This window comes from Ciconia boyciana, chromosome 25, assembly GCF_034638445.1.
Source record: "Ciconia boyciana chromosome 25, ASM3463844v1, whole genome shotgun sequence".
Classification (NCBI taxonomy): Eukaryota; Metazoa; Chordata; class Aves; order Ciconiiformes; family Ciconiidae; genus Ciconia; species Ciconia boyciana.
Genome location: NC_132958.1, coordinates 3,600,919 through 3,628,872, shown reverse-complemented (window position 1 = coordinate 3,628,872; position 27,954 = coordinate 3,600,919). Strand labels below are relative to the sequence as shown.

The following is a 27,954-nucleotide window of genomic DNA, read 5'->3' as shown; positions in this document are numbered from 1 at the left end:
TGCGTGGGCCAGGGCTGCCGCGCCGCCTGCGTGGGAAAAACACCGTCCTGCGGGTGCCGGCGGGCGGCGGCTCCCCACGCTCCCCACGCTCCCCACGCGGGGCGGGCGCTGCCTCCGGGGCGGGGGCGGCGCGGGGCGGCGCTGCCCGGCGGGAGGAGCCGGGGCCGGGGCCGGGGCCGGGCGCAGGCGCCGCGCCGGGAAGTGCGGCTCGGCCGGGCCTGGCGGTGAGCGCGGCGGGGGCGGCCCGGCCGCGGGGACGGGGCCGTGCTCGGTGCCCGGGGGGTGCAGCAGCGGGGGTGCACGGGAGGGTGTGGGGGTGCCCGCGGAAGTGTGGGGGGTAACGGGGTGCGCAGAGCAGCACGGGGTGCTGGGGTGCAGGGGATGGGGGGTAACAGGGTGCAAAGAGCAGCACGTGGTGGGGGGTGCAGAGGGGAAAGGGGGAGTAGCAGGGCCCGCAGCTGCACGTGGTGCTGGGAGTGCAGAGGGAAGGGGGGTGGCAGGGTGCCCAGAGCAGGAAAGGGTGCCCGGAGCCTTCGAGGGGTGCCCGGAGCCACACAGGGTGCTGGGGGTGCACGGGGAAGGGAGTGGGGTGCAGCAGGGTGCACAGAGCAGCACGGGGTGCTGGGGGTGCACGGGGAAGGGGGGTAACGGTGTGCACGGGGTGCTGGGGGTGCACAGGGAAGGGGGATAACAGGGTACACAGAGCAGCATGTGGTGCTAGGGCTGCACAAGGGAGTCGAGGGGTGCACAGAGCCACACAGCATGCTGGGGGGGCACAGGGACAGGGGTGGGGTGCAGCAGAGTGCCCAGAGCAGCACACGGTGCTGAGGGTGCACGGGCTGCCCAGGGGCCTTGGATGCTGAGGGCGGGGGTCAGGGCTGCAGCTGGGTGCATGGAGCTGCGCGGGGGGCGAGTCAGGTTTGCAGGGGTGCTAGGCACCCACGGGGGCAGAGGAGCTTGCAGCCGGCTCTCCATGTGGCCCTGTCCCTCCGCAGGCCTCCTGTCCACTGTCACCCTGGCGCTGCGCTGCATGGATGGCGTTTTCCTCTCGCCCAACGAGGATGAGTTCGTGGGCAGGATCACGGAGGAGCTGGAGCACTTCATGCTGCAGGGGCAGCACCACAGGTAGGTGCCCTGCCACGGCAGCGAGCCATCCCCGCTGGCGCGTGCAGTCCCTGGGCGATGGCACGTGCCGCTCCAAGAGCAATGGCACGTTGTGACTCTTGTTTCTTGTTTTGCATCGGTTCTCCGAGGTGAAAACACTGGCTGGGTTTGAGCGGCAGCGTTTGGAGCCTGGCTGCGAGGTCTGGCTGGTTGCAGAGCTCCAGCCTGGCCCGGAGCATCCCTGCGGGCCAAGGATCGGCGCAGGGTTTCTGCCGGGCGTGCTTCTCCGTTCATCCTCCTTCAAGCAGAGTTGCTTTGGACGCTGGTGGCTTTTGCACTAGCCCTAGTCTGGCCTAGCTCGCTAGTCAGCCTGAGGAGTTATAATGAATAGTTTCATAATCAAACTGTTTCGTTTTCCCTCTCTGCTGAGGGCTTCCTGTGCGCCAGATCCTCCTCCACCGCAGCAAACTCCATCGCCTTGGATTGCTGCATTGTTTTTCTTTGGCCAGGCAGGCTGGATTTAACTTGACCTAGTCCCTGATCTAGTGACCTTTGAAGCCCTTGAGATGGCCAAAAGGAGGGTGTCAGACAGGAGCAGGGGTGGGATTGTTTAGTTCAGCTTCCTGCCAGCTTAAATATTTGTTTCATTGCTTTTTTTAAAAATGCTTGGCAGAGAAAGTACACGTGCAATTGTAAAATGCTCAGGATCGAAACCGGAATTGTAAAAACGTGCCTAAATGCCATGAGATCGACTGTGGTGTTTATTCATCCGCTCGTATTCTTTTAGTTGCTGGTTTCTGGAGTGCACTCAGACTGGGAGGAAGGGGACCGGTAGCAGCCTTCTGCTGGTGCTTTCCAGCCATTCCCAGCACGGATACAGGCGGGAATGAGAGTCCCAGGCAGAGGCCCCGGCACCAGGCAGTCCCAGCCGCCCCACGCTCCCGGTGCTACGTGCAAAGCGAGCGCGTCTGTCTAGACATCTAGGATGGAGAAGGGATTTTGGCTCTTTAATACCAGAAAGTCCTGCTTGGCTTTTGGGCTTGGATTTAAACCCTACACTGGGAGTGACTTGGGGAAGAGAGGTTAATAAATTCTTGCTACGTTCCTGTCCTTTTCCTTCCTGCAAGTCGCTGATGCCCCTGACCCCTCTCTCTTTTCAGGGTGCTCCTGTTCCCCCCTCTGTCCAGTCGCCTCAGGTACCTGATCCATCGCACCGTGGACAATGTGGATTTGTTGAGCAGCTTTTCTGTGGGAGAAGGATGGAGGAGGAGGACGGTCATCTGTCACTCAGCCGTAAGGTATGGTGGAGTACCGTAACAGTGCTTCTCTTTCTATGGCCGTGGGGTTTTTGTTCAAGCTTACAAGCACAAAGTTTGCGTGGCGCTTCTCCGCAAAGAGGAGCGTGTCTATTATCGATAGCATATCCCAGTCATTAAGGAAGCAGAGGGTCTTTTTTTTTTTCCTATCTGCTGACTTCTATGCGGATCTGATGCTTTCCCTCCTCTCTCTCTTTTGCAAATGTCGTGTTACTTGGGTTCCTCTGCTCCCCGCTCACATCCCGCCATTCTCTCGGTCCCAGGCTGCCCAGTGAGACTAGCGACCAAAAACCCAGCAGCAACCCACCGAGACCGCAGCGACCTCCGCAGCCGTGGGGCCGGGGGGGCCGAGGCGGCAGGCTGCGGCACGGCGGGGAGGTACACGGTGACAACTCCCGAGCCTGCGTGGGGTCTGGCAGGATAAAAAGGCCGCCCAGGAAGAAGCCAGATAAAGCCCTGTACGTCCCCAAGGCGATGCGCAAGAAAGCAGAATGGGGGGAGCAGGAGAGCCCGGTGGCGGCTGGCACCGAGTCAGGTGGGGATATGGCACAAGAAGAAGAGATTTGCCCTAAAGCTTCAGTTGGGGACGCCCAGGAGGAACTGGGTAAGGCTGAAGGTAGCCCAGGTGGTGTCTCCTTGGCCCTTGGCAAGCAACAGGAGCCTGGCGAAGAGTGTGTTTCAGGAAAAAGTAACGATGACCCAAATGATGAGCGTTCTCCGTGCTGTACGGGTGTCCCATCGTTAGAGAATAGTAACGATTTCTCTGGGCAGGAAAGTCAGGATAAAGACTGTTCAGATTCCCTTTCTCCTGTACCCAATAAAAACCCAACTGAAGCAGAAGAGCAAGATCAGAGCTGCAACAACACTATTATACCAGGAGGAAGCAAAATCCTGTGCCAGCTGCAAGCTGAAGACCAAAACAGCCAGGATGCCGGCGTAGTGGAGTGTGGCAAAAACTCCTCCCTGTCAGAAAGTCGCAGCGGTAACTGCTGTACAGACCCGGCTGCAGCAGAGCCGAGTGCAACGTCACTGGTGCTGGAAAACCAAGATAAGAGCTGCACCGCTGCCAGGAGCCTGGAGAGCGGTGGAAACGTGTCACCACCCGAAGAACAGGGCAAGGACTTTGCGACTGCCGGCACTGGGGAGGGAGGCAAGAGCTTCTCCGAACTGGAAAGCCAAGATGAAGAGTGCCCCAGCGTTGCCCAGGTGGAGCATAACCAGAACCCCCCAGAAGCCCAGAATGAGCCTCTGGCCACACCTGAGCCGGTCCATGGTGCCGACCCATCAGCTCCTGAGGACCAGAACGAGCGCTGGGTGGATGCTCCTGTGCAGAACCGCAGCGGGGAGGTGCCCGTGCCCGAAGAGGAGGACAAGGAGCGTTCGGGCTTGGCTGACGCAGTGTGGCGTGAGCTGCATTTGTCCGCAGGCGATAAAGAGGAGAGCACGGCCATCCGCGGGCAGAGCAGCCTCGAGGACGACTGTACCGCAGAGCTCTTTGCAGAGGTAGCGTTTTGCTATGGGTATTGCCGTGGGGAGCAACTTTGGGAAAAGAGGGTTGTTCAGGAGACGACCTGAGGGGAAGGCATTAGTCCGCGGGAGGAGAGTCCCCGTGCCGGGGCTGCCCCAGGCGGCTGCTGAACCTGTTGGCAGGAGTGTGGCCACAGAAGTGGTTTGCAGGGACCGAGGTGGGGCCCTGGAGGATTGCTCTTTGAAGGGAAACCTTGTCTGACTTTTTTTAATTTTTTTTTTTTTAATATTCTCAGATTGTGGGTTATTTAACCGTGAAGGACATAAGCATTGAGAAGATCAGCTTTGATTACTCCAGCTACGGAGATGCACAGCTCAGCGAGGGGGATTTTGGCCACGTAACTGAAATCTATGACTTCTCCCCGTCGCTGAAAACGGAGCACCTGTTAGAAGCGTTCTCGGATTTCCAGTGAGTACCTCTGAGAGCCTGAGCACATCAGGGGCGCGAAGGGAGCAGTATTCACACTCAAATGCACAACAGAATCTGATGAATTTTGAATTTTAGTTTCGCCTTCGTGCCCTTATGTCTTCCAGTCTTTTTCTGTGCCTTAAAGGACACTTCCCTGCGGTTCATGCATGACTTAAAACACGATCGGTTCTTCAGGACTCTGTCATACACACAGTTATCTACGTGCAGGCTTATTCCTGCTGCTCTGGCTTCAGTGAGAGTCTTTAGGCGCTTGCTGCGAGCTTCTTTGTTACTGTGTCCTGGTGCTTGAGTGAAATTACGTTCTTACACAAGTCTTTGCAAGAAAAAGGGCTCAATCCTGCTGTTGGAGATAAGATTTATTATGTAAATACGGGGACCAGAGCCTTGTGCTTAAGGGAGTGGCATTGGATTAGTAGCAGGACCAGAACAAAGTTCAGTGCTGCGTTAGTGATGACTGGTGCTTGGTGCAGCGAGGACACGGTGTCTGTAGGCACCTCTCCCTGTTCTCCTCCCACCATCCTCCTCCTCTCTTGATATACCTGGCGGATTAGATGTGAACACTGCACCTCTACGGGTCCCTTAAATTAAAAAACATGATTTACATTTTTAATAAGCTGCTGTCTGTTGTGTGTGTGTTTCCTCTAATGTATTTTTTTTCCACTCGCTGTGAGAGTGCTGAGCTGAAAATTGACGGATCTAATCTGAGCAGTCGATTGTATTTATTTCCCGTGCTGCAGGAAAAGCTTTGAACTCCCTGCTCCCAAACTCACATTTTCCACTGATGCTTTATTAGATTTTCACATCTGTCTCTTCACCCTAAGCTTCATAAACCACTTTTATAAATCACTTGCTTTTTATCATAGATGTCTGAGCAATCGGGTAGCATTTGTAAAGCACTACCTAAATGACAAACAATATTTTTAGATGATAAGACAGTCCCTGAAATTGAGGTTGATTGCGGCCAAGGGTTTCTTTGGAGGAAAAGGAGAGTTCTTGGGGGCAGCTGATGGGGTAACCATACATTGTGGCCTTGAAAGGAGCACATCTAATGTTCTTCTGTTCCTTTCCTTCTCTTTCCCCTCACGCAAAATGGCTATAACGCTTTGAAAAGCACCAGCTGTCTACGTAACAATACTAAGTACTCCTGATAACCCGAGGTGGCCGATGGGTTTTATTGTGTGGTGGGGTTTTTTTTTTCTTTCTTATTAATGAATATTATTCTATTGTCTTTTCATTTCAGTGAGAGTGGTTTCAAAATCCAGTGGGTTGATGATACGCACGCCCTGGGAATCTTCTCCAGCGTGTCTACAGGTAGCGTGACTCGATTCGTGGCTGTGATTGAGGGACCCGCGGAGCTGCTGGGGTTTCCCTGCTCTTGCACCGTGACCCTGTACGGATGCGGTGGCTTGCAGTATGTGTCTGTTGAGTCTTGCTAAGCTGTTGCCAGAGGTAGTTATGGGTCGTCACGTCTTTCTTCCTGTGCGCTTCAAACTTGAAAGGCTTGGAAGGCTTGAGAAGCTGGAATTACTGTGGTGGTGTGTGGAAACTCCGCTTTGCAAGAACAGCAGGTTTTTAATTGGCTTGGATTATAACCAGGGCGCCTTTTGTATACGGAGCGACTCACGCTGCGTTTCTAGAAATTCATCTGTTTTGCCACTTCAGGTTTTTTTTTCCTCTTGTAACTAGACAAAATTCCTGCAAGCGTACAATAACCTCCCGGGGACCTTACGCGTGCAAGGTCAGGCACCGAGCCTCCTGGCAAACTGACCTTCTCGGGGACAAACGCCCCAAGCTCAGGTCAGAGCCATCCCAAGAGAAGTTTCCATCCAGCAGCGTATGTAGTCCAAAAGCTTACGCTTTTTTCCTTGGGATTTAGTCTAATAATGACAGAGTTGTCTTTTAAAATGTGGTTTTTGTTTTCCTGGGACTCTTCCTGTGGGAAGAACATGTGATATAAGCCTGAGGTGACCAGAATGAGTTTAGGTGTTTTAGTACAAGTCTTGAGGTAACGCATCAGCTGCTGAAGCTCAAGTTATTCACTGTTATTACACCACGTACTGATTTTTATTATTAAAGCCACCAAAATTCAGTCTGCTAACTTCAGCAATCTCTGTTCTTTGAAGCATCTCAAGCCCTGGGGCGACGTTATCCTTCTTTAAAGATCCGCCCATTGATCCATGCAACAAAGCAGTCGAAGATCAAGGCACTTCAACGACCAAGTAAGACAATCTTTTTTTTAAAATTAGTATTAGATTTCTTGGTTTACCAGTCTCCTATATCCTGAGCGGTCACAATGACAAGTTAAATGGGGAAATACATATTAAGGACCAGTATTTCTTTTTTGGTTTGGTTTTTTTTATAGCTTTATTGGCATTGCAGGACAGCGAGCTGCTGCGTAGAGCCTTCAGTAAAAGCCCGCAGATGCATTTTTTACAGCGTTTTCAGCCAACCTGTTAAAACCTACTGCATCAGTAATGCTGGTTTCTGCCGGTCTGCAGCAGGAATGAGTGGTTGGCACAGGCAGACGTCTGATGCCAGAGACAAATTTGCAGAACAAGACTACATCATCTACTACTTACTTACAGGAAAGATAACTACAGCTGTTTGTTACCTATGCTTAAGTTTTCAGTCACTCTTTTTCCCTTCTATATAAAGACTGAATTAAAAAAAAAGCATCACATCCTGTTGCTTTTTGTTTACTCTCCAGCTAAGTAGTCTGCTGAAATTCAGGCTTAGTTTTTCTTGTGTTATCTGCTTTGCTTGTGTAAAGTTTTAAGTGAAGAGTTGTATTGTTCGGCAGACGGGCGTAGCTGTGGCAGCGGTTGCAGGAAGACAAAGCCTGGCAAATGCCACAAGCCTGCCCATAAGTTTCTCTGCCCTGTTAAAGATAATAGATGAGACAAAACCGATAGCAGTTACACGTTGTGGTTGGCGTAATTTTATTCAGTATCAGGTGAAGGAAAAAATTGTTAAGCTTAGCCATTAACATTGTTTTATTTATTTTATTGCCTTTTAAAATCATATTGTAATCAGTTATACTTGCCACAGTAAAGAAATGCCATGAATCTTGTAGCAGTAGAGACTTTGCTGAATGTACAACTATACTGTTATTTCTACAGTACATTGCAGTTGAAACAAATTTCAGTACTCATGCTTTAAAGGGACACTGTCACAGTTAGAAGTTCCTGAGTTTTTTAAGACTGCTGGATTTAAATGGAATGTCAAAGAACTGGATTTGGTTTTGCACTCTCCCCTTCATCCATTTTCATTCACGCTTCCCAATTCTCGTTGCTGTAGCCCATTGGCACACTTCTGAATCAGGTATTAACTCCTTCTGGGGAACATTACATATAAACTCTGTTTGTAGTCAGTTTAAGTAGCAATTTTTTTTCCAAATACAAATTTGGATCTTAATTAGCTGACAGTGTCTCTTTTTTCTTTTTTTTCTTTTTTTTTTTTTTGAGCTTTGTCAAGAAAGAGTGGCAGTTTTATTTTCCAAGCTGCGGATGGGCTGCCTTTATTAATAAAACTTCTGAAAAAGCAAGCAAAGCCCCCATTGCTAACTGGATAATAAATTTGCAAACAGTTGCTGATAAATGATAAGGTAATCACCAAATCCAGACTACTGTGGACTTGGGAAAGTTTTGGTGTATTCTTGCAAGATGAAACTGTAGCAAGCCAGGTGTCTACCAGAAAATGGAGGTTACTGGCCAAAGGGCTTTCCCAAAGCATCTGATATATTTAGCTATTTTTTTTAAAAAATGCAGATTTTTTTCCTTGCTGCTTTTTAAGGACTTAGACTGCTGGTTTTGATTAGTCTAAATTGAGATCAAACTTTCCTGCGCATGGATAAATTGGCTGGACCGCATGCCTTCATTTTGTTCTCAGAGATGCGACTTGCTGAATTTTGCCAGGAACGGTGGGACGCTGTTCCTGAAGGCGAAGGGGGAAGGATTCTCTCTACCACTGCAGAAGAGGCCTGGAGCTTAATCATAGCCCAAGAGCTTTTAGAACTGTCATTGAAAAATCTGAAGTACAAATTACTTTCTAAAAGAAAAGGCAATTTACTGGATAGGGATAGAATGATTTGCTCATGTTCCTGGGCTAATTCTGTAGAGGAACTAAGAAAATAGAAATCAGCCCTTCTGTCTGCCAGTCCTACGGTTTAGCCACAAGACTCTTCCTGAACAAGCACTAACTTAATGATTTTCACCCATTTTTACCTAGAGCTCCTCCACCTTGCAAAAGAAAGACCCCAGACTGACACTGCAGTGGCGAAGAGGCTGGTGACCCGGGCTTTGGGTTTGAAGCACAAGCAGCAGGGCGTCTCAGGCAGCGAAGGGCTCCTGCCGGAAAGCTTGGACCAGGAGGAGTAAACCATCTCAGCTGAAAAAAGATGTATAGATGAGCATGGCTGTGATATTAAACTGCATGCAGAGCAGTGAGTTGCCCCGGGGATGTTCTCTGATGGATTAGCACCGTCTTTTCTTTCTAAAGTTGGGAAGGGAAAAAGTTTACTATTAATGAGCTCTTGAGCTCAAGAGCCAAGCCCTGGGAAGGTTGCTGTTAGCTCTTCATCATGGAGAGCATCTTGCCCTACTCCGTTTCAAAGCATCTGTTACTCACTGGGGCACGTGCAGAAAGTAAGGCTGCTTACAGAAAAGCCTGCTCTACAATTTAAAAAAAAAAAAAAAGCATTAGAACAAGGGAATTGTATCTTGTTGGCCAAAATTCAGCTGTAAGCAAGAGCAGAGCACCTGCAGGAGTCAAAAAAATCTGTTCAGTGTTTACTTTGTTGTACTGTTATTGTTAAGATACCCCACAAAACTGACCAGCGTTGAATGCAAGTGAGTTTCAGGGTTTTTCCTTATTTCCATAGTGTTTAAAGAGCCTGACTTGCTTTGTTGCACTGTTAGCAAGGAAAGTTGTCATACACGGATAAGGAAAAGAAAACCAGAAACTTGCCAGTTCTGATTTGCCCAGAGCCTGGTGTTAAGCGACGCTGCAAGACACCTTGTGTGGCAGCAGCAACAGAGCAGCCAACGCAGCTCGGACTCCGCTTTTGCTACACAGCCCAGCACCTTGAGAACAAAATGGAGTTTTCCAACGTACAGTAGGCTAAAAACCTTTGCTAGATGCCACCATTTGGGCCACTGGATGAATGACAGAAATACTCTAACAGGCTTTAGCAAAAGACTTCTGCATTCTTTAAGCCTCACAACATCCCTGTGAGGTAGGTTATGGGAGCACAAGTTAGATGCAGCCAGTTTCAATCCCCCTGTGGATTGAAACGGTCAGCTGTGAGTATTCAGTTAACTTTAGCTGCTTGTAGAAGTCTTCCATACAAACACAGAGGGAGAAAAAACTTCAGTACCAAGAATTGTGAACAAGGCCCTAAACTTTCATGGAGTAGAAATACACAAATGGCATATAAAACATTTTTCTGGGTAAAACATTTTTATTCAAGTAGCTGTGTCTGAAAATCCGTAGCAACCTGTGTCCTCAAACAAACAGAGGAACACACTTAGCACCATTATGAATTTCCCAAGTGTAAAAATCCTTTTAAAGACAACTTACACAGGTGGGTCTGTGACAGCACAGGTCCGGATCCCTGATGATGAAAGCCATGAAGTGACCTCTGTAAGGTACAGTGATGATACAATGCCTTAACTAAATTCATCCTTTAAAGAAAAGACAGAGTGAATATCCAGCGTAGAAGGTCATGTTTAGATGTACGTAGAATCTATTGGGTGACTAGCTTACTGTGTAATGGAAATTCACAGTCCAGTGGACTCATCATCAGGAGATCTGCAAAGTCTTCTAGATGTTACGAGGGAGGTGTAGCTTCATGGAGCCCTGATGCACTTGTAGAAAACAGTTCTGTATTAGCTGCTCCGCTTAAGAGATTGTGTTGGGAGTTGATTGTTGAATACAAGAGTTTCACTGCAGTATTAAATTATGCTTTATACTGTTCTGCTCAGAAAAAGCTGCTCCAATTTTTTTTTCCCCTTTCCTGTATTTCTTTGCTAAAATGGAGTAATGACATGGCAGTACTGAGGATTAGCTGTGTTCGAGAAGCAGCGTCACAAATGGAGGCGTTTGCATCAATGGTGCGTTCAAGCTTGAGTCAAAGAGCTTAAAGATACCAAGATTAATGCCTTGAAGGAAATGAATGGTAAAAAGACATATTTAGGTTGTTGGTACCCAAACAAAGGCAAATTGTGCTTGCTGCAGCCTGGACCTACGTCTGTGAATAAAGATGGCGCTGCAAAGCGGAGGGAGAAATCTTTGTGGAGAAGGTTGGAATGGTGAAGATACGGAGCCAAGGAGAATTTAAAAGCCTGCTCCTGACTACCTCAGTAGTAGGGACTGGAGTTACAAGAGACACATGGTGGTCTGAGCACCTAAACTGGGAAGGAAGGCATCTCTAGAAAATAATTTACCTTGCTAATTTAGAGTTTGATTGTTTGCTTGATTTTCTTTCTTGTGCAGTGGTTAGGGAAATCACCGAAGCAGGAAACCTCGCTTCTTTAAATAGTGGGGTGGGAGGCGATGCTGTTCTATCGGGTGGACACCTTGTTATTTATGAGTCCGCTGAAGTGATCAAACTTCTGTTCCGTTTCTTCACTGAAAGAGCCACCTGGGGAGTTCACAGAAAGAACACGGGGTTGAGCAGGAGGTAGCCAAGGCAGCTTGCAACACAAGGCAGAGAACACAGCGGGTTTTTGTGTAATCTGCAAAAGATGCTGTGAAAATGAAGGGCTCAAAGCAACTACTAGAAGAGCAAAGATTTTCCTGGGCTAATTTATTTAAGCATTGATTAAATCTTACCATAACTGGAACAGTCAAGAGTCCCCAGGAATACTGGATCTAGTCTTTTATGTATTTGGAAGACTAGACTACAAACCACCCTCAATTTCACTGCTAACCGTTGTTGCTTAAAAAAATTAGGCGATGACTAGCAGGACCTGTGAAATGGTCTCCCTCCTTGAGGCTGATGATAAGGGGGTCCTGTTTACTACTCTTAAAAGTAGAACCATGCCCTTACTTCTTGCTAGTTGAGACACAAAGCTAAATGCATTTATTTTAAAATAGAAATATTTTCAAGCTCAGCTGGAGAGCCCATCCAACACTTAAGTGCCTGTTCATCCAAATGAAGTGGGTTTGGCTTTTCTGAACTAGGTCGCAATCTGAAGTGTGACACGAGACAAGTATTTTCTTAAAAAACCCAACAAATTAATGAGAAAAATCAATGGCTACATAGCACTTTTTTGGGAAGAACACTCCTTGAAGAACTTTGGCCAGCTCTAGAAATAGTCTTCACCACTGGTTTTACTGTGTTAAAAACAGTTTATCTTACAAAGCTCCCAACTTAATTCCATTTTAAAATGGTCTTAACAATTGATCATTAATGCAAATTTAAACTAGTTTGGCTTTGATGTTTCCAAGACCAAAAAAAATTCCAAATGATAATGTTTTACATGTGTTCAAGAAAATGCACAGTTTCCCCTCACATTCAAGGGACAGCAGAGCATTTTCATTTCTGGCTCGAGCAGAGGGCTCGTCTCCACTGCTCTCCTTCACACATCGCTGTTCTTGTTTGCTTTTCAAGAAGAGAGAAGCTTAGGGGGTCCTAAGAGGTCAGTCCCAGGTTGGCAATAATTTGAGTCTGGGAAGAAGTTGTAGTTGTTTGCCTGGACCTACTCAGGCACTCTAAACAAGTTCTTAGATTGCACGAGAGCTTTCCTTATGTCTGACAGTCTCGGGAGAGAAAAATGCTCATTTCCTTGTAGAAGATACACAGCTGGAACATCTGTTATCCCTCTTCCACCAAGCCTGAGGGATTTCTGAAAGCTGTTTTACCAGTGTTGTGCTTGCTGCTCCGGTCACACGTACAACGCAGCACTAAGTAAGGAACCTTCCCACCCCCATCCAGCCATCTCGCTCTTTGCAACCTGCAGCAGCTTGACCCTGTAACAGAGACACTCTGGTCTCTGCCTTTGACCAGTCTACAGCACATGGCACCAGTGTACAGTTTGGGCTCCGTATCTCATCTTTCCAAGCACGTACAAAGTGAGAAACAGCACGTTGCAACAGAAGCAGAGAGCTTTCCTAGCGAAGAGTCAGTGACACAGTCGTTGCTTTCCCCTGCAGAAGTCACTCTCACCTATGTGGCAGTTGTACATCCAGATGCGCTGCCCATCATACCGGCTCCTGCATTTCATCACGTTATTTGAATAATCGGATTCAGCAACTTCATAGTTTGGGTTGATGACAACCTAGGGCGTGATGGAGAAACACGGCGTAAAGTTATTTAAAGGTGAACTGGATATGACACTTACTAGTCAGACTGAGACAGAATCAGCTTTTTCATTACACCATAATACTTTTTTAAACAGAAAAAAACCTAACTCATTTTGCAAGGAGACAGAAACTACTTGATTAAAGCCAGATCAAGATCACACCTTCCCCCATGCACCAAGATAAACCCTCAAACACCTTCTCTACATTTCACACGATAGCAGCGCAGACAAAAATAATTCCTCTTCCCTTCGCTCCTCTCCAGTTTAAGTGGCTGTTTTTAGAAGCAAAGAATTCCCCCCCACTCCACCCACGCGCACAAAACAGACTGTAGGCACAGCCTTAACTCCTCATACAAACACCACGAGAATAGCGCTATTTAATCCCCGAGTGAAGCGAGCGTTGCTTACAAACAGCTCAAAAGCTTAGTACGGACAACAGTGGGACGCTGTGGGTAGATATAACGTGACACGTAATGCAGCGTGTTAACAACACGAGCTGCACGTGGATTGTGTAGGACATCAAGTATTAGCTGGATGCGGATTTCTTAAGACTATCATCTCTAAGCTGTGGTTATTGGCCCTGATTTTTCACTTGGGGAAGTAGGTGATCCGGTAACACTTTGCTGTCCTGTTAGGTAATTCTTTATCTTTTAGGTATCCTGGGAATATAATCTCTTTGCAATCGGAAGTTTATAGTACTGTAGGAGATGTACAAATAAACTAGTTACATTCTTGACATCCCTATTCATTGAAACATTACGGCTGGAAAAGACCTCTAAGATCATCTAGTCCCACTGTCACCCCAACACCTCCATGCCTACTAAACCATGTCCCGAAAATTAATAAGATAAAATCAATTAATTTAATGAATAAGATAAAAGCAATGGCAGTGACTCTTTCTGTCCCATACCTGGAAGAGGTAATCGCCTGGTGGGACATCAGTAATATCGATCCACTGGCAGTCGATGTCATGACGGTACACGTCCCAGCATCCAACCGTGATTCCTTGTTCACCAAAATTGGCGCATTCGTACTGTTTTTGCACGTCTAAATGAGAAGAGTTAAAGGCACAAAGTGTTAGATCCACAGCAAGTCGGGCTGGGAATTTCCCACCCTCGGACGTGTCGGAGGAAGGGCGGGTTGTTCTCCAGCTCCCATAGATAGTGATAAGCTACAGGCACAGTATTTTGGACGAGATTTAATACAGCGGTGTCTTGCTCAATGCCTTGTATTGAAATACACGTACTGCTTAACTGCACGGGACGAGCTGCCACCTTCCATACCTCATCACCTAGAGGCACGTTTTGGAATTTCTCACTTAACGGGAATCAGAAAATGCACACTTAGGTTTTCAGAGCAGCTCAGAGTAAGGACGTAAGGAAAACCTCAGCACGTGGGGCCTTCGGGGATTCTCTTACACCTGTAGAGACCACTCCGTAACATATATAGCCTCAGGACTGGTTTCTGGCTCCTGTTCCTGTCAGGCCACATTCTAGCCCTGCTCAGGACTTTGACAGCATCTTTGAAGCCACTCATCTGTAGGGGGACAGCAATAAATTCCCAGCACAAAGGGCTCTGGCAAATATACCTGCTTCGCATTCGGTGTCTTCCAGACAGAAGCTGGCTTTGTGTCCTTCAGCCACCTTGGTTCCATTGAGGTTCAATAGATCGTAGTGGGTAAAAACCTCCATGCTGTGGTAATGCCTGCAAGGCACAGACAGGGAGAATTATCTTTAGGGAAAACAGACTCCCCTTTAATTACCAGGCCTACAGGTAATTTAGACGGTCTGCCCCAGCAGGGATGGTCCAGCAGCTGGGGCACGATGACTCGGATGCGAGTAGCCCAGACTCGACTCTTTGTGCCGCTGCATCCCTCGGGCCAGGCACTTCACCTCCCAGCCCCATCCCCACGGCCACGGGGGTAAATACACGACAACACGTGAAGTGTTACGGACCAAGCGGTGCTGGAGGAGGAAGCGTGAGAGAAACCACAGCCAGGAAGTGTCCCCTGGGCATAATCCTACATGGCACCATCACCCATGCCGCCTGCGTGCCGGCTCCTGGCCCGGGTATTTGTTTTCTATCAAGTGCTAAAGCTGCTCTAGGGGAGAGCCTTGCCCCAGCCTTTGTAGGATCACACCAGGTTTTATAATGGCCAGGAAGCGGGGGGTGGAAATCAAAGCCATCATCAGCCAGGTCATCATTTCTAGTGGCTATGTCATTTACCAGAACAAGAACTATTTCACCTGCTCCTTAACAACAGGCTGCAAACAGAGCTGGATGTACCCAGAACCAGTAACCTGGCTATTTTTAAAAATTTATTTATTTATTTTTAAGCAGCAGAATGTAAATTTATTGGCAGAAACCTAACAACAGATGGAAGCAGCTTCTCTCAGCACTCGCTCCGCTCAGATCTAAACAACCCGACAGCTGGGTTCACCCATGATAACGTTTCATAATTTTAAACGGGGAAGCGTTAGTGTCAACTCAGCCTGAGCTGGGCTGCTATCGGGAACGCTCCAGCACTGTTGGGCACAGCCACAGTTAAGGGAGAGCACGCAATCTGTGCTGTAGCCTCCTAACTAGCGAAGTTAGACCATGGCAGCGTTTAGGTGATGTTGAACTCGGTAACATCGACCTTTTCTATGCCACGCTGTTGGTTCAGCAAAAAAATTAAGCCTGTGCTTTGGTCCAGTTAAGTCCACGGGACTTGTGGAGCAGGAAGCACAGATGGAAGTACCCGATTAAAACACAGTTGTGTGCTCCACGTGGTCAGAGCTGGGCGCGTGAACGTGGTCACGCTGATGCAACACACAGAATTTGACCCCAGCCTTGGAATTGGGAGCAAACCCACAGCGGGAGCACAGCGCAGGGGCAGGAGAGCAGAGCAGCCGCGGGTGCTGAGAGCGGAGTGGGTCCTTAAATCCCTGCACGTCTCCCCCAGCTACAGGAACACTGCGCTGGGACACACCAGAGCCCGTCCGCATAGCTCGACTCTGAGGAGTGAGGCGACTGCACAGACAGGCCCTCATTCAAAAGCCATTGCTTAGGAGTTTAAAAAAAAATAAAATAAAAAGTGCAGAAATCCTTTCCTTTCCAGCTGTAAAAATAATCATGGCTTAAAAAACTTCCAACCACCGTTATTGCAGCATCAGTCTGCACACATATTTACAGATAAAGGGGGCGCAAGGAGGGAAGGGGAGGATATTTTTCCTCCCGAGAGTGGGTTTCTTCTTACCTCCTCCTGCCTTTCCCCGAACCAAAAAAAAAAAAAAAAAAAATTGCCACCTGCCAGAAGTTAATCACTTTTCACTCCCTGCTACAGGTCTTTCCCATTTTTGTTCTACTTCCACATCAAAAGCCAACCAAGCAGAAGCTCCCAGTGATGGAGTTAGGCAGCTAGGAGAGAAGAGGCATTCTGCAGTGGCTGAGCTGTTGACTTTGAGGCTAACTTGGCTGCCTCTGATAAAAGTTTGAGGTTCTCAAGTCTGACTCAGTTTCTGAAATATGTCTGAATCATTCAAAGAGGTGTTTACATTCTGGTGTTTACAGACTGGAAAGATTGAAGAGGAACTGAGTTCATCCTCCTCCATATAAACAGAATCCAGTTTAAAGCACACAGATGGCTCTCGGCCTCTTCCTGATCCTTTCCCAGTCTCACCTCACTTACGCAGTCTCTCCCAAAGAGCTCCAAGCGCCCTCCTTTTCAACCAGCCTGCGACGTGCTCAAAGCCTTGCGGTACCCACGTATTCCCCCAGCCCCTTCCCAACAGGGCCAGAAAGGCAGAGACTCACACTGCACTGGTCCGGGTTTCCTCCTCTCCTAAATATACCATTGCCTATTTACCTTTCATTCTGCGCTGTAAAGGTTTTAGCTCTGCTTGCGCCTCCGGATGCAAACTTTACAAACCAACCTGTCTGCAGGGTAAGCGGCCAACGTTTGCCCCACACCACGATCTGAAGCTTCAGACTAGTAGCACTGCAGCCGATGCGGTGCTACCTACACGTCTCGCCTCGCTCACGCTGTTTGCGAAGACTATAAAGGACTGTTGGATTTGAGAATTTACTGCTCTGATGTTTTCACAACGCAGAAGTCTTACAACAGTGGCAGGACAAGAGCTGTGCGCTGCAAGTTACTTAGTTCCCTTTTACCCCAAATTAGAGAAAATCAACCTTGTAACAAGCCATCATTTCAGAAGCAAAGCATCTGGATGGCTTGGTTCCAGTTCCCTTTCCTCCCCCTGGTTTACTTTGGCTGAAACTGTCAGCTTCCCCCTGAAAAATGATGCATTTATGGGGGTGAATTTACTGTTTGTCAAAAATAAACGCAGAACAATCCCCCAGCTGTACACAGTTTAAGTGGAGTCGAGATGCGTTTTAAAAAATGCAGAATTACAGCGTGTTCTTGAGCCCTTTCCCAGGTGAGGGAAGTAGCTCAGATGGCTCCATCTTTCTACAGTCAGTGGGTGCATAGGCACGTGCTTCCTTCTGTACGTACGCAGGCTCCCATGTATATACTGTTCTTGCATATAGATCTCTCGCTATGAGAGCTCTACATCCGTCTCGTTCGCATACCAGTTCTTAACTATAACTTCTACTGTAATAAGCTGGTTTCCCTGCTGTCAGAGGACCGCAGCTGCCTTAACGCATGTCACAGCTCTGCAGCTGCGGCTCCAGCATTTCAGCCCTGTGCTCCCGTAGCAAAACAGCCCCCCCCGGGCAGCAGAAAGGGACAGAAGGAGGCACCGACCACGCAAAACCGTTTTCATGGCACTCACCGGTGACAGTCGTGCCAGACCCAGGCGTGGCGGCCGTTCTTGGGGCGGAAGTCGGACTGCCCGTTGTTGTGGATCTGGGAGGAGAAGCGCAGCAGGCGCCGGTACCCAGAAGTGACGGAGGTGTTGACGGCCGAGCTGGCCAGGCAGTTCTCCTCGAGCGCGCACTGCAGCATGAACATCGGGCGGTCCTCCAGGTAGGCCGTCTGCTCCACCAGCTCAGCGTTGAGCACCAGGTCAGGGGCAGCTGGCAGGCGGGAAGGAAGGTTTGAAATTAACTGATGGGCTACCAAAAAACCCCCGCAAAGTGTCTGCCAGAGATGGAGGCCAGCCCCTTCCTTGCACCGTATTTCTCAGCCCCATCAGCAGCAATTTGACACTGTTTTCACATATCCAAGGCATAGCACGGGCCACCCCAATTCTCCTGCGTATCTCAGAGCAAACACTTATGCCAAAATGAAATAAAACCCGAGTTACTCACTCTCCGAGCAGGACACACCAGCACCAAAACGACCACCTCCTCTGGGACAGGAGACATCGGCTCCATCGTGACGACAGTGGGCCAGGGACATCTCTGTCCCCGAACACTTGACACCGCTCATGACTACATTGTCAGCGCTGACGTCTCCATGCCAGTACCAGGTTTCCTGGGCAGAAGGGCAAACAAAGGCATTTCACACACTCTTCAGTGTTCAGAGGGCTGCTGGAGGAATGCTCATCCCCCTGTAACTTGCATTCTCCCTCCAGGGAAGGTCAATGCAAGAGCCAACGCTATCAAAGAGACAGATGTTGCCAAAGGATGCTGGAGCAGAGTAACTCGGGGAATGAGCCCAAGTCTGTTTAAGCAGAAGGCTGGGACTGGAATTAAAACCCAGGTTGACCATGTTCCTTGCCCTGAACATCTGACCAGCATTAAGCAAAACTCTCTCCTTGTTTCTGAGAGCTGGTTTAAATCTCTGCTTGTTTTTAATCCAGCTGTAAACTCATATTTCCATCCTGCTCTGCCCATCCAGCTGATGAATTCATCCTCGGGCTGGTTTAAGTCATCTAGGCTGTGCCCTTGGGAGAGATGCCCAGCAATGAAACCGCATCTGCCTTGTGACATCTGTGCACTTGGGAGGGCCACAGGTAATGCCAGAGGACCTGCTTGCACAAGGAGGGGAGGCAGAATTAACAGCCATGCTGGAAATGCCAGTGGAAACAAGGCATCTGAGGAGTACCAGGACTAACGGGGTCTGCATCTCTTGGTTCTGAGGGAGGATTCACAGATGTTCAAACCCTGCTCACTACTCACCTTCATCACCCAGTTTTACAAAACTTGCGGGAATGACAGAAAATTAACTCGCAACATAACACCGCTCACAAAATTACGTGCACTAAACCCTGATGAAGCTGCAACTGCAAAGCTTGGGAGAAGGGGAGGGAAGAAAGAAGAAGAAGAAAAAAAATATCAGATCTGTTAGTGTCAAAACTGGGAGCACGTTTCCAGGAAAAGAAAACCCATCTGTACCATTGCTTCCATTGCAACAGGCTGTTTGTTAACCCTGTTAGCAATGCTCTTTGCACACACGCACACAGGGCTGCCCTGTTCTACACAGTGTAGCTTTATGCTCACGTAGCTGGTGCAGCCGGGATACGCATAAGGGCCTTTTCTGTTCTAAATACCAGCAGTCTCAGCTAAAGGAAAAAACGTCGTGTTTCTTGCTGGACTCTCAGGGCTATGTCAATAGAGCCAGGCAGTTGGAAAGGCCAGCGTTCAAGGTACGTGGCTATCCTCAGCTCTTGCGCTCTGCTTGGCAGCTACGCAGGCAAATCAGCTGGAGGAACCAGCTCGCACGGTGGGGGGATTGCTACAGCAGCGGCATGGGCAGCTCCAGCCTTCTACCTCCTAGGTATCGGACCCCAGCGTGTCCCTCGGGGACCTGCAGATCCCCTCTCTGGCCATGGATAACAGTTAAATTGGTTGGAATCTGCCTGCCCACGAGCCCAGTGTGTCCTCCTGGCTCCCGGCTTGGTCGCTCCTTAAAGACAACCTCATTGCAAGATCGTGCTCTCCAGGCAGAGCGTTAACTCTCCATTTCTGCCGACAGTCTCTCCTGCTTTCTCAATAGGCAACCACCAGCCCCGAGGATGCTGAGGCTATTCGTCATTTCAGGGCCTTATTGTTCCTCCCTGCACCAGACCAGCAGGCAGCCAGCAGAGATGCTAATTCTTACTGGGTTTATTGGTGCAGCCCAGCAGAGCCGGCTGCAGCTGAATGCCGAGCAAGGCCAGACATGGCACAAAAATACAGCAGAGCCAACCGGACCCCAGGCTTGGAGAATAGGGACAGCCTCTGCGCTCTGCAACCACATTTTACTTGTTTGCCCAAGTTTTCGATTTCCGGAAATTGTTTGGGGAAAATAGTTTTCTTTCCAGAATTGATCTAAGGCTTTTTTCTGTGTGCGGGTTTCCATCTATATAAGCACACATGAAGTTTATTTATTCAGTGGCTGTTTGAGCCTAAGTTTTCCCTGAAGCTGCTGGTGATTGTTGATTCTCGGTCGAAATGCCTCAAAGGGGCTGCATTTCCAGAGCACAGCAAGACAGCACGCTCTGGCAGGGGATTTGTTTGTCCTAGGGAGAAAACAGTTTATTTTAGGAGCCCAAATCCCCATTTTCCCCGTGTCTGGGAACTGCAATAAAGGCCCAGAGGTGTTATATTTCCTTTCAAAATCTACCATTACACCTAGGTCTGCCTGCTCCTCTTTCACCTTGTGATCCTTGAGGGATGTATCAGTACAGAAGAGTTTCTTGCACCAGGGTTATTGGCCTACACCAGCTACTTACACCTGATGCCATTTATCCATCTGGGAACCAGGTGGGAAGCTGTCGCCCTCCCTCCTTCCAGCTCTTAGGGTTGCTGCTTGCTTTCCCCCAGCCAGCACAGCAGGCTGCCATTCACTGCGCCAGAGAGCTTTGCTGGGAAAGAACACTTTATTCCTTTGTGGTTATCCCAAGCTTGTTAGTTGGTAGCTTTTATCCCTTTCTTAAGTGCCATTCTTAGTCGTGTGCAAGCAGGGAGGGTTTAGGGCATTTGTCATTAAAGGAGCAAGAAACGCATACAGCTCCACCCCACACTAGTGTACGCACTGCAAAGTAACTGCAGGAGTAAAATCAATTTGTTCTCAAGTGATTTGACACCAGGTTAAACTTGGCTTCCACACTTCGGTCAGCCTGAGGAGTTCCACTCCCCACTGACTCAGGGAGGGACAAGAAACTGCATGTCACCACCAGCCCAACCAAGGCTAAGGGAGTCAGGCTTCCCGGGAAATCTGAGCCCTGAGCAGTACGAAAACAGCAGCTTTGCCCAGAGCTGCAAGAGCCCTTTCTGCTCTGAATTTCCCCCAATGGCTGTTGCGCAATGAGGTTTAACCTTCAGGGTCTCTCCAGCTAATGCCTTGAAGCGGAACACTGTGGTTTGCTTTTTTTGTTTGTCTGTTTGTTTGTGTTATAATAAGCCTTACCTCCTCCTGCAGTAGCCCCTACCCAACCACGCGCATACCACCACGGGAAGGTGAAAGGGACTGAAACGCACGCACGGGAAGGCGCAGGGACTCACCTGGAAGGCATGGCTGGCGAACCCCAGGCCCAGCTGCCGACACACCACCATGGCCTCTACAGTGCTCCAGTTCTCGCTGCAGACGGTGCCCCACTTCAGAGTGCCGTTGCGCTCTGCCAGGACCTCCACCCGGCCCTCGTAAGGGTTGCGGCCGCCACTCAGACGCAGCTGCAGGGCATAAAAACTCATATGTCAAGTAACGTCACAGCAAACTTTACAGGGAAGATGCAACGGTTGGGCATGCAACACCCAGGGTCTTCTCAAGGCTTGTGGTTAAAGTCACTGAGCCCAGAAGCCTCAGTTCAGCTGTGAGCAGACCAGTTGATGCAGTTGGGTTCTTCATCTCCCACCGTGGACAGGAAGCAGCCCAGCATCTGAAAGCGGCTTGTACCAGCTGCAAAGGAGTAACACACTCCCTATGAAATCTTCCCTTTGGACCTTTGGCAGGAGCATTTACTCAGAGGAACCTGTGTCTGCTTCATGTAATTAGTTTTTAAGCTCCGTGTTGCAAAGATGACAGCGGCCCCTATGCCAGCAGTCACCCGGGTACCACTGTCACAAGATCCAACCTAGATCCCATCACAACAGGGACACGCACCCACTTTACAGGGCCACTGGACTGCACAGGTTGTAACTGAAGCGGCACTTCACTCGTTTATAAGCCCCATCGTACCGGGAGGAGCTCAAAGCTCTGTACAAAAAGGGAGCATCATCCTTATTTGCCCTCCTAATACAATGCAGATGTTAAAATCTAAATTGAAGAGGCACGGCTTAGGTGAAACGATTCCTACCCAGACGCCCTGCCCTGCATAGCGAGGGAGGGCAGACGATGCTCCAGGATGCAAACGCCTCGCCACGCTCACCCTCGTCCGGATCCCTTGGCTTCTCACCTGATTCTGGAAACCCATCGCTGGAACGTTGCATCTCACGGCAGCATCTTCTTCATGGTTACAGCCCTGCGACTCCATGTTGAACTTACAGTCCGTGACTGATTTTTCAAAGCCCGTACAGTCAATTTCGTTTAGATGAATTGGACCCATGCCTTGGGGAGGAAAAGAAGGAAAAAGAAGAGAGTCCTTACCTTCTGTCCATGCTACTGTGTGGTGAAGAAACATCCAATAACAGTTTATTAGTACATTGCAGACATCACACTAGCCTCTAGCATTCAAAACATGGTAATCCTGAAAAAATTCCAGTGATTTCTTGTAAAAATAAAACAAAAAGCTGCAAGATTGTTATTAATAATTTTACCGTTAAATTCTTTCCAGTAGTGTCTGGGACTCAAGCACGCAAGAATCACAGAAAAAGCCAAGTTTCCGTTGTTACATAATTTACAAACTTCAGCTGGAGGAATTCACAAATTATGGCCTTTTGGCTGGGTCTGTATGCTGGAATCTGCTCCCAGTCAAGCCCTGACATTTAAAATGGGACATAGACACGTTTGCTGGGACAACAAAACATAACACCACAGGGATGTGCAAGAAGTCAGTGAAACAACTCTGGGGCAGGTGTGTGTTACAGACTCCAACACCACTGATGGAAACATCAATTTGTACTGCGGAGAATGGTCTCTAGCTGTTGGGAGCCAAGCTGAATAATTTGGTTCCTTTCTGGACAAGCGGCAGCAGACAACTGTCATTTCCAAAGAGACATGGCAAGAGGAGACACACACGTATGAGCAGGCAATAATCCTGCCTATAAAGCTCTCAGGTCTTGTTTCCAAATTGAGCCCAAAATTGGTTAGAAAGAAGTTTTGGGGGGGGATGAATCAGCGGTTCCAGCAGATGATCTTCATCACAGAAGAACAACCAGAGTCTTCCTTGGAGGCCATGTAATCCAAGAGTAATTGCTGATGGAAACACACTGGATAGCGTTGACAGGAGATCCCTGCAAGTAGCAGATGTAGAACCTCTGGTCTCCAGCAGTTCCTAGGAAGCTTTCAGAGATAGGAGGCTGAAAATAAAAACACTTCTGAACTTTGCTGTCAATGTGCTCTCTCCGGACTTGGCATAATCAAAATGCTGGCAGACGCTGTGCTCTGACCTGCAGGTGGCTTGCTTCACTGCAGCCCTTGGCCGGGCGCTTCTGTCTGAGCCGCAGGTACGCCTGTTTCTGGTCAGCAGCCAGGAGCAGCACGATGATGGTGGCGATGAAAGGCAAAAGCCACAGAAGACGTTTCCAAGAAAGCAGCGTCCGCCCACCGATACCCTTCACCAGCTCTTTCCACCAGCTGGAAGAAGTTGACCGACACCAGATATAGGAATTGGCGTTCAGTTTGGAGTTCCTCTTGTCAGTATGCACAGCACACAAGTGGGCTGCCAGAGGCCAGGCTGACCGATCTGGGTAACGGAGGTAGAAAAGCAACTGTTTTCTTACCATTTCTGACAGTGACCGTTGATTCTTCATTCCTGCAACACTGTTCTCATCATGGCACAAGTGATGAGGGCTCTGCAGAGCAGAGAGCTGTACCTGTCTCAGAGCATTCAAATCAGCAGATGATGGACCATGGAAATGACACCCTGGCTGCTGGCTCCATTTCTTCGTCTGCACCCAGAGATGACAAATTTCCCAAAGTGGCAGAACTGCCAGCTGTGCTCTGACCAACGGCCTCCCGGGCACGTGCTGCCTCACCACGAACCCTCTTTTGCTCACTCTTCCAGAAAGGAAAATGTTACCCAACTTCAAGCCTGCTCCTTTTAGTTCAAAGAAAAAGGGCTGACTCTGGAAGGCAGGAAAACGTAATTGGTTTATTAACAGTAGGTAGGATCCTTTTGCTTAAAAGCCTCTTCCCTACTGCCATCTGGAGCCTTTCTAACTCTATGTGGCAGGCACCCGTGACTCAGAGACCTAACCATGGGTGACAGCAGTTTAATGACCTGTCTGGTGAACCCCTCACCTCCTCAGACTTCTACTGAGGCACAGGCAAAACAGAAAAAAAAGAAAAAAAAAGCTCTCTAGCATATTTCCACCATTGTGTGGTGGAATGAGTCAAGATGTACCCTGGAGCCTTCTTCTGACAACAGCAGCAAGAAAAACAAAGGCAGAGATGTAAATGTTCAATCTCATCCACAGAATTAATTTGGCTCTGGCCACCTTTTGCACCTTAGCACTTCAGCCAGCCCTGTATCCACCCATCACAGAAGATCTATACCATGTGGGAGCAGACTCCTAGGCTGAGGCCACTGGGGAATGTGTAGCTAGCCTTTTTTTGCTTCTCCCTTATTAAAATCCTGTTTGTGCTCTACATCTGGAAATGGTGACACTGACCTAGTCATTTTGCAAGCTGCCGAACAGTTTGAGTAGGAGGATTGCCTTGATGCTGACCAGAATTGGAGGGTGATGCACCAAGAATGCAGGACGGATCCAGTCCGACATTCTCCACTGAAATAGTCCGACAAAGTCATACCAATGAAATGACAAAGCGAGAGGGGAGGGCCACGGCGCTGATCAACGTAACCCTGGCACATTTGCTCTTCTCAGGGAAATTCTTTTACGATACGTGGAGGCAGTAAGTGCTGCTGTCCCAGGCACTGAAATGTAGCCAAACTGCATTGCTATATGTGCTGAAATATGGCGATAAAAATTATATTTCCTCCCATGCCATTCCCTTTCACATAAGAACAGGATTAGGACTGTCCAACATATACATTCACCTACTGCTTCAGGTTTTATTGTATGTTCTGCCTCCCAGGACGTTGCAGTGGACAACACATTCAGGAGATGTGGGCTCAGTATCTTCCTTTCAGACAACTCTTGTGTGAATAAGGGTAAATTGTTTAATCTGGGTCTCAGTTGCCCAACTATAAAAGGGAGAATAAATCATCTTCTCCATACCCTGAACTCGTTGCGGTAGGCACTCATCTGCCACGGGTCACTGTCTTAACTGGGACTTCTAGACCCTGCACGCTGATTTGACAGGTAGCTCATCTTTATGCTTTTTACCCTGTGAAATTAAATCTCTAACACAACAATGATGAGACTGGACCTTCAAATGAAGTCTTTGAACACACAAATTCACCGAGATGCAGCTGTAACAAAGCAGAGCGTAAACATGCACACGGACACAGAGCTTAACCAGCTGTGAGACTCCCCTGCGCAACGGGAGCGCGGAGGTGAGTTTGGGCCAAAAGAGCTCCTTTTTCTACCACAGTGTGGCAATCCGGCTGCCGAAGGGATTTACCAAGCGCTTGTCATCCCAGAGGACAGTTTTGACAGGGTGCACTGATTGATTGCCAGTGTTTAACATTAAAAGAAAGGAAAGCGCGTGGGAATCAGCAGCCGCTGCTAAGAGTTTCCAGACTGCGGCTGCGGGAGATGGCAGGGAACGATGTGTTCTCCTCCCTCACGTGGCAGCCGCTTCCCCCCCATGATGATTATGCTGTTTCCTAGATGCAGCTAAACACATCAGCAGCTCCCTCCATCCCACCGCAAGATTTTTTTGGCAAATCCAACGGACAGGTCACATTTTAAAGCTTTCCAGATTCTGGACACCACCACTGTGCTTTACACGTGCTGTTACTTTCCTTCCCCTTCTCCAAGCCATGCTGGGCTGAAGAAATTTCACCCATTCATTTAGTCTCACAATAAAGGGTTTGGTTTGGTGTCATTTTCTTTAGGGTTTACGCTATAGGAGCAAGGCGTGTGAATCAGAAGGTGGTTTGACAGGGCGTATGTTGGGCTTTGAGTTACCATTTACCACAGTTTGGGATTTAAACCAACTCCCAAATACAGGAAATCCAAACCCAAAGCTGGCTCTGAACTGTTCAAATGCCCTTCTATTTATAATGGCCTAAATTAATGTTCTGGTTTAAATTGGAGAGCGTTTGAAGTCTAGATCCAGGACCCATTTTTGCCAGGAACCTTCTAGTAATGCATTACACCATGCTGTAGGTCTAGAGAACTCAAAGAGAATTTGAGAGCAACGGATGTGATAACAAAGACTTAATTACTGGAACAGCTGTCTGAGGGAAAGGTTAAACCCATCATCACTAGACTTCTTTCAAGGAATCTCAAGATTTTTCTAAGTCACATATTCCAGTTCGGCCGCAAGCTCCTGGACTCAAGAGACTTATTAAGGGTAGAGAATAAATTCCTGGTCCCCAAAACAAACATCCCAGTAAAAATATGCTCTGCCCTGAATCACGAAAGGGTTCTCGGAGGTGGACAAGGCACGAACGGTCCCAGGAGCTCTTGCTGCCCTTACCTTGCCCGAGCCTTGCGCCCGTTATTGCCTCCTTGGCGCTCCCGAAGCCCAGCTCTCGGCACACCACGCTGGCTGACACCAGGTTCCAGTTATCGTCACAAACCGTTCCCCACTCCCCGTTTTTCAGCACTTCAACTCGTCCTTCACCAGTGTTGGCTCCCCCTTTCAGCCTCACCAGTGGTTGCTGGAAGACACAGAGAGAAGTGGTGTTACCGCTGCCTAGGAACGAAGCATCCTTTCTTTACAGCTCTTATTTACAGCATGTGGCTGCAGGTAAGTTGTGGCCCAAAAAGTATTACCCTGAGGCACCTTAAAACAACCACCACATAATACAAAAGGCTAAAAACGCGGGATGAAAGGAGATCTTTATCTGCCAAGACTTATGGTATGCACAGACATACGTTTCTCACGTCCCTATACGTGGGCAGAGAATGAAGAGAGACACCTTAGTTCTCTGCAATTTTAGTGCTTGGATTTAGGAGCCTTTTTCACACGAGCAGTTCTGCAGCAGGAGAGTGCTGCTGCACACAGGAGTGGCTGGACATGCAACAACCCAGTTGTCATACTATCTCTCTTGGGAGCCTTATCGGAGGCTTGGGAAGCGCACGGAGGCAGCTAGCACACTGCTCATCCGCTCGCTGCCTGTGGTTCAGCTGCTAGATGGATTCATTTGCTGTACAGATCTCCAGAGAGGGGTCCTGGGTTAACTGAGGAGACCAACGTGGAACTCGAGCCACATAAAACCTATCTGTCTGCTGCAGTTACGACTAGTGGAATAAGTGATCTGGCAGATCGCAGTCGGAAATGCACAGCTGAGTGGCAGGTCCAGTTCCATTACTTTCTATTCTGCTTATATTTCTGTTAGTCACCGACTACACAGCACTTACATCTTTCCCCAGTACCAAGGAGAGACACCCGCCAGCTGCTGACTCGAGAGATGTGTTGTTGCGGTGGGAGCCAAGTCTTAGGTAAGGGAACACCACGTGATTTGTGCAGAGTCCGAGACCAAAAAACCTTAACTTTTAAAACTGGAAGCATATACAGTTCTCCAGGCTGGGGTCACACGAAGGACATCCAAAGCCTACACAAAGGCTTAAGGAATTATTTGGCAGTGCGCATGGCTTAGAAGATTAATAATGATTTACAAGACTTTTCACCTTTGAGGCCTAGATTCTGCAAGCTCTCGTGCAGAGAAATGCCTGGACGCCAGGCAAGCAAACCACGGACAGGACTGCACTGTTCCCACCCCAGCAGTGTCTGGAGGTGAGGTCTGGGCTCTTCTCAGGTGCCAAGAGAAAGCCCACTCCTAAAGTCACAGAGGTATAGGGCTGGGGGTGCAGGCTACAGCCAAGGGTACAGGCTAGATCCAAGGCACCTAACGCACCCTGCAAAAAAACCCAAAAAACCCTGTAACCCAGCATTAAGGGCCTCCACACCCCGAGATCACTGCTGTATCCTAAGGCTGCAGCTGGAAAATTTCCATTAGCATCAACCTAAACCACATTTGCTGCAAGTTAAGCTATTCTTTCACATTCAGTCACCCCACTGACACCGAGAACAACTGACTCCAGGGTCCTTTTATAACAGCCTTTTGCATATCTTCGAATTTTTACGCTACGCTCAGCCCTCTCCTTGCTAGACTAAACAAACACAGCTTTTTCAACCTTTCCCCTAGGCCATGTTTTCCCCGTCCCT

The 27,954-nt window shown here is 48.7% G+C and overlaps 2 protein-coding genes across 7 annotated transcripts in view; one reads left to right on the top strand and one right to left on the bottom strand.

Annotated features, from left to right (window-relative positions):
• The first annotated feature begins 135 nt into the window (after nt 1-135).
• R3HCC1 (R3H domain and coiled-coil containing 1) lies at nt 136-8,845 on the top strand. Its single transcript, XM_072846366.1, has 8 exons — nt 136-224; nt 996-1,125; nt 2,265-2,402; nt 2,684-3,923; nt 4,184-4,356; nt 5,618-5,688; nt 6,501-6,596; nt 8,605-8,845. The coding sequence occupies exons 2-8, from the start codon at nt 1,031-1,033 to the stop codon at nt 8,751-8,753; spliced, it is 1,962 nt and encodes a 653-aa protein (XP_072702467.1). The 5' UTR covers nt 136-224; nt 996-1,030; the 3' UTR covers nt 8,754-8,845.
• Nucleotides 7,364-27,954, bottom strand: part of LOXL2 (lysyl oxidase like 2) — a 55,698-nt gene continuing 35,107 nt past the window's right edge. For 3 of the 6 annotated variants that reach the window (XM_072846362.1, XM_072846363.1, XM_072846365.1), the window contains 9 exons: nt 26,260-26,443; nt 21,947-22,098; nt 21,057-21,224; nt 17,937-18,102; nt 17,459-17,702; nt 14,269-14,384; nt 13,591-13,727; nt 12,545-12,656; nt 7,364-11,017 (listed from right to left, as the gene is read on the bottom strand). In XM_072846362.1, coding sequence (XP_072702463.1) covers nt 10,938-11,017; nt 12,545-12,656; nt 13,591-13,727; nt 14,269-14,384; nt 17,459-17,702; nt 17,937-18,102; nt 21,057-21,224; nt 21,947-22,098; nt 26,260-26,443 — 1,359 coding nt within the window. In that variant the 3' untranslated portion in view covers nt 7,364-10,937. The remainder of the gene's footprint in view (nt 11,018-12,544; nt 12,657-13,590; nt 13,728-14,268; nt 14,385-17,458; nt 17,703-17,936; nt 18,103-21,056; nt 21,225-21,946; nt 22,099-26,259; nt 26,444-27,954) is intronic. The other 3 variants (XR_012039702.1, XR_012039701.1, XR_012039703.1) reach the window with 3 other exon arrangements.